At 50.6% G+C, this 5,967-nt stretch overlaps 1 protein-coding gene across 1 annotated transcript in view; it reads left to right on the forward strand.

Moving 5' to 3' along the window:
• The window catches only part of LOXL2 (lysyl oxidase like 2), a 91,806-nt gene that overhangs the window by 63,749 nt on the left and 22,090 nt on the right, over window positions 1-5,967 (forward strand). The window contains exons 10-12 of the mRNA XM_023522593.1: window positions 805-972; window positions 2,337-2,499; window positions 5,247-5,490. Of these exons, the coding sequence (XP_023378361.1) occupies window positions 805-972; window positions 2,337-2,499; window positions 5,247-5,490 (575 nt within the window). The remainder of the gene's footprint in view (window positions 1-804; window positions 973-2,336; window positions 2,500-5,246; window positions 5,491-5,967) is intronic.

Genomic DNA, 5,967 nt, shown 5'->3' on the forward strand with positions numbered 1-5,967 from the left:
ACAGACCAAACCTATCCCTCTGCCTGTGTTTGTAAATATAGTTTTCTTGGAACACAGCCATGCCCGGTCATCTACATGTCGTCCGTGGCTGCTTGCGCACTACCTGGCAGAGCTAAGTGCTTATGACAGAGAGCATAGGGCCCACAAAGCCTAAAATATGTGCCGCCTGGCCCTCTAGAGAAAGTTTGCTGTCTCAGGATAGATGGTACTGACTTTAGCTAAAATAAAGAATAAGGGGGAGATATGGGGTTAGGTGGAGACATGAAAAAGGACAGGTTCAGATTAGGGGTCTTTGAGATGCCAAGAACTGTCAAGTAGGCAGTTTGCTATCATGGGTCTCAGAAGAGAGTTCTGTGTGGAGAGGACAACAGGGGGCGCTGTGGGAGGAGGTGAGATCTGGGGCTGGAACCAGCCAGAGCGGATGTGGCAAGGAGAAAAGGGCCCAGGAAGGAATCTTGGGGAATTCTAACATTTTAAGGCCCCCTGGTGCATCTTTCCAAGTGTCTGCTTCAACGAGTAGCCCCACCACTGGTAGGTTCACAGGAAGTAGCAGGGAGCAGAGGCAGATTCTGCTGCGTGCTCAGTGTGGGTCAGTGGGCCTCCCGGCTACGCAGGCTTCTAGAGCCCTGAGATAGGACTTAATAAGTAAGACCACGCTGGGCATGATGCTGGCACACGACAGGCTCTCAGTGATGCTGTCTCAGGCAGGACTCCATGGCTTGGGGAAAATGGGACAGATGGCAATGCAGGGGGTTGCTCCTCTCTGTCCCCTCCCAGTGACCATGCCTACCTTTCTCTCTACAGCTGCGCCTGAATGGGGGCCGAAACCCCTACGAGGGCCGGGTGGAGGTGCTGGTGGAGAGGAACGGGTCCCTCATATGGGGGACGGTGTGTGGCGAGAACTGGGGCATTGTGGAGGCCATGGTGGTCTGCCGGCAGCTGGGCCTGGGGTTCGCCAGCAGCGCTTTCCAGGTGAGAAGTCCCCGCCTCAGACCCCTCCATCTAGTGTGAGCCTGCCCGCCTCTAGTCAGCCCCGTCTTCCATGGACCTAACCCAGCTACCCAGGAGGAAGAGGGCAAAGTGTCATGGGCCAGGAGGCAGGGACCTCATCCTGACCTCGTTCTGCCCCTCACAGCTCTGAGTCCTCAGGCAGGTCACGCCCCCACCCCCCACCTCTTTTTCTCTGCTGAAGAATGAGGGTCTAGATTCTGGTTCCCCAGTCCACTCAGCTTTGTGCACTGGGATTCACCCTAGGCTGAAGGCTGATCCTGGGGTGTCCTGATGTGCCATTTGCAGAGGGAAGCAACTCGATCCTATGGGGGAGTGGAGACCACCCAAGGCCAAGGCCCAACACCCCATAGGCCTCGCTTGCTCCCTGGGAGGCCCCTCTGGCCAGAACATGGTCCCAGCTGGTGACCATGCTCGTGCATTCTCCCTTTGATTGGCTGCTAAATTTCCAAGCCCATCCAGAACCCTTGTCACAGCAGCTGCACCCTCCCGCATGACACTGCTCCCCACACCCTCTGGGAGCCTGGCTTCCCAGGGCAATGTAGTGTCTCTGCTAATACTGCTCATGACGAACCAGGACTTTCCGGTTCTTCAAGGAGAGTAGAAAAACAGTGCTCGTTACAACAGAGTGGCTGTCCAGCTATTTTTGTTCCCTGTCAGCTCATTCCTGAGACATCTGGGCCTCAGCTGAGGTTGTGAAATGGGCCTGAACCTGATATCAGTCCCCAATCTGCCACTGACTACAAGCACTGTCCCTTCTCCAGGCTCCAGTTTTCTCTCTTGAGGATGAGGGGTGTGTAGTCAGGTTCTCTCAAGAAACAGAACCAGTAGGATGCAGGAATATCTGATGACTGACATTTGCAAATAAATTTCTTCTCTCCAGTTCTGATCAATCGGCAGTGTCTTTCTGGAGCACTGTGTTGGGAAGGATTCTGAGATCATAGTCAGGCTTAGAGGAGAGAGTGCTATGCTTGATGAGTAATGTCTGCCCTGGGCTCAGGACGAGTCAGGTGGTGGCATGCGCTGCAGGTGCCTGCCATTCCTGACACATGACATTGAACAGTACTTTGGCCAAAGCAACCTTAGCGATGCTCCTAGAGAGGGCGAGTGGCAGCATCCAAGTCTCGAGGTCAGAAGCCCTGGAGTCCCACTCACTCTGCCGCGAACAGACTGTGTGGCTTGGATAAGTGCCTCTGTGCCGCGGCTGTCTCCATCTGGAAAATGGGATCATAAAGCCTCGGGATTTTTATAAGGCTGAAAGTCGATAGGATATGAGAAAGTGACCATTCAAGGTGACATTCTGGCCATTTCTTTTGTTGATTCTCCAGGAGACCTGGTATTGGCACGAAAACATCAATGCCAATAAAGTGGCCATGAGCGGAGTGAAGTGCTCTGGAACGGAGCTGTCCCTGGAACACTGTCGCCATGACGAGGATGTGGCTTGCCCCCAGGGCGGAATGCAGTACGGAGCTGGAGTCGCCTGCTCAGAAAGTGAGAGTTCCTGGGGGTCGCATCCACCCTCCCTACCAGGCTGCAGGGGGGGGACACTGGTTATTCCTTGCAAGGCTCTGGGGTCTCTGCCGTGAAATGAGCAAAAGAGGAAAGCAGAGGTTAATTTTTGTTGAGTGGGAAGTTGGGGGCAAAGGGACCCCAAGCACAGAACCTTGCTGATGACAGGGAAAAGGAAAGCAGGAGGGAGGAACTGGGGAGTCTAGGGGCCTTGTGTTCAAATCTCAGGGCCACCGTAGACTATTTAAGGGACCTTGGGCAAATTGTGGGGCTGAGAACTCCTTGTTCTGACCAGTTAACGAGGAAGAGAACACCTTCCTCAGAGGATGTTGCTGAGATTAGGGAACCAGGAAGCTCACGCCAGGGGCTCAGTGTGCCCGCTGACTTTCTTCCTTTGCCCTGTTCCATATATCATTTCCTGTTTCACACCCTGGAGGCGATTTAGCCTCTTGGTGACTCCCTGGATCCTAGAGAGATTGAAAATATAGGAGAAGCCCCGCCAGGATTCAGAATTACCTAGCTCTAGCAGGTTCTCTTTCATGCTGAGAGAGAGGACTAGAGGACTTTGGGCGTGTCTCTCTGGATCCCCAAACTCCACTCACCCCACCCCTGGCCTTATAAAACCACTCCCTTGTGAATCAGGGATGCAGGAGAGGCGCAGGATCTGACCAGACAACCTGAGACCAGACCCTGCCTTGCACTTATTGCTGATCTTGGCAAAGTTAGTTAACCACTATGATCTGTAGTTGTTGTTGTTGTTTTACCTGGAAACTGGAAATTAGATGTGACAATGAACATATGTGGTGCTTACTAAACAATGATGCATTATCACTTACCATCATGGAGTACTAGGGAGATTGAACCTTGACCTCGGTCAGTTCAATTCTCCCATCGACCCCTTTTAGACTCACTCAGCATTTCCTAACCCTTGTCAGACAGGACACTTGACAACCAGCTCAGGGGCGGACAGCCCAAGCTACAGCATCCTGTCTGAGGACAGACTAAGCCCCAGGGGGAGAACTTTCAAGCAGACAGAGGCGGTCTTACCTCTGTCAGGGGCCTTTTCTCGGCTTATTAATTTATTTATATTTATAATATACTTTTTTATTCCCAAAAAGAAATTTAGATAATATAAACCTGAATGAAATTCAAGGTAGCAGAAGATAAAAGTGGATAAAGAAAAGTAGATATTGGCTAAAAAGTAGTGGCTCTAAATGGAGCCGAGAGAGGTTAATAAAAAATATGGACTCTAGAGTCTTGTACATTTACTAATGAGACTGTCAACACCCTGTGATAAAAGTGCCCAGCACACTCAGTGCCAGCAGCGTTGTATCCTGGCGCGTGCCCTCCGAGAAGAGAGAGTTCTCAGCCAATGGGAGCCTGCCGGGTTCTGTCTTCCACTCCCAGCCCCACATCTCAGCTGTGTGCCCTTTCACTAATCCCCGGTCCCACATCCAGTCCCTGGGGCGGGTTCGCTCTCTAGAGGTCCCCGGCCCCACCAGGTACAAGGGTTCCTTGGGAACCCACTGTACTCCTGGTGCAGCGTGGGGCTGTGGGGACGGGGTGCAGACAGCGGAGAATACTCCAGGCTCTGATGAACTTGAGGGAAGCAAAGCTCACGGGCACACACACTTTAGAAATTTACAAGCGACTTGTCAGAAAATACAAGGTGGACGGATCTGGTTGTCAATGAATCATATACAACATTTTTATGAAGTGTGCTAGAAATGCTCAGAGGAATCTCACTTTTAAATGGAAACATAGTTAATCCTTTTGGAAACAAGCAAAACCTCATACAATTATACAATAAATATAGATTGTAGCCATCACTAATTCTTTTTAATACCTGCTATGTGCAGTGTGGTAACTGAGCAGATCAACCTTGTTTTAAAAGATGCACTTTTAAAACTCTCGCCCAGAGCCGGTGTGAGTGGAAACTGGAAGAACTGGATAAGAAGGCAATTTAGTGATATACATCAGAGCCTTGAAAATATGCAACTCTTCCTCCCAGCAATTGCACTGATAGAAAGATATTCTAAAGAAGTTATATACACAGATTTACTACAGGATCTTTTATCGCAGCTTTATCTTTAACTGAGAGAAGTTCCACCCGACCAATGGATCAGAAAATGTGGGCTAGGGTTATGAATTAAATATTATGCAGCCACGTAATGGATGTTGTAATTTATATTTATTAACAAGGAAATATGTCGAGATGTATTTGAAGGGAGCCAATATTAGCAGGCTATAAATCTACACACAATATTACACACTTTGGAAAATAGATTTGTACCACTTCCAGAAGAGTTGGAGCAAGGTATTAAGAGTGTTCTCTCTCTGGGTAGAGGGAACATTGTTATCATTTGTCATTGTCATTGTTATTGTTTGCTTTTCATTATGGACAAAACCTGAAACCACTCGAAAGTAGAGAGAATAAATAGAATAAACCCTCGTGTACCCATCACCTAGATTGAATAGCTGTCAGTGTTTTGCCCATCTGCACTGAGATCTGTAGAGGTGTCCAAGAAGACTGTCAGAGAGGGGGAAGAGGCATTTGGGGTAGAGTTCCTCAGGGAAGGTGACCTTGGGGCGGGGGGGCCATGAGCCAATTCCAGGAGGTGGTGCTAAGCAGGGCTGGGGCTTTGTCCCGCTTAGGAATCGGAAGTCAACCACTTGGGAAGGGATGAGGGGCCTCTTATCTTCCTTGCACACCGTGTCTGCCCCCTCAGCCGCCCCTGACCTGGTCCTCAATGCGGAGATCGTCCAGCAGAGCACCTACCTGGAGGACCGGCCCATGTTCATGCTGCAGTGCGCCATGGAGGAGAACTGCCTCTCGGCCTCGGCCGCCCAGACCAACCCCACCTCAGGCTACCGGCGGCTGCTTCGCTTCTCCTCCCAGATCCACAACAATGGCCAGTCCGACTTCCGGCCCAAGAACGGCCGCCATGCGTGGATCTGGCATGACTGCCACAGGTAAGCCTCACTTCCATCGGGATTCAGAATCACTGGGTCACTTAGAGAGGCCACACGGCCCAGGGCACAGATCTGCCACGCTGGCCCGTCACGTTTGCTGAAGCCACGCTCCGCTCCCAGTTGCCCTGGCCCACCCCACCTTCCCTGAACTCATTCTCTCTCTCTCGCCTCCAATGCCTCTAACGTGATGAAACAAATTTTGTTTTGAGTACCCAATGCCCCTTCATTGACCTCGGTCAGTGGTTTTCAAGTGTGTCCACAGGAAGTTGATGCTCTGCAGGGTATTTGGGATTCCTGCAATTATTGAACTCTGAGTTCATTTAAAAATATTTTTTTAAATACCTGCATATATTTTAAATATCTCTAAGATGACAGTGGGTGTGGAGACAGCATTCTACCCCCAGGAGTCATGAGACCTGTTCTCTCAACCCAGCTGTGCCTCTGACCAGCTGAGCCACATCACCTGAGACCTCTAAT

The sequence above is a fragment of the Pteropus vampyrus genome, unplaced genomic scaffold (genome assembly GCF_000151845.1).
Source record: "Pteropus vampyrus isolate Shadow unplaced genomic scaffold, Pvam_2.0 Scaffold350, whole genome shotgun sequence".
Taxonomy (NCBI): Eukaryota; Metazoa; Chordata; class Mammalia; order Chiroptera; family Pteropodidae; genus Pteropus; species Pteropus vampyrus.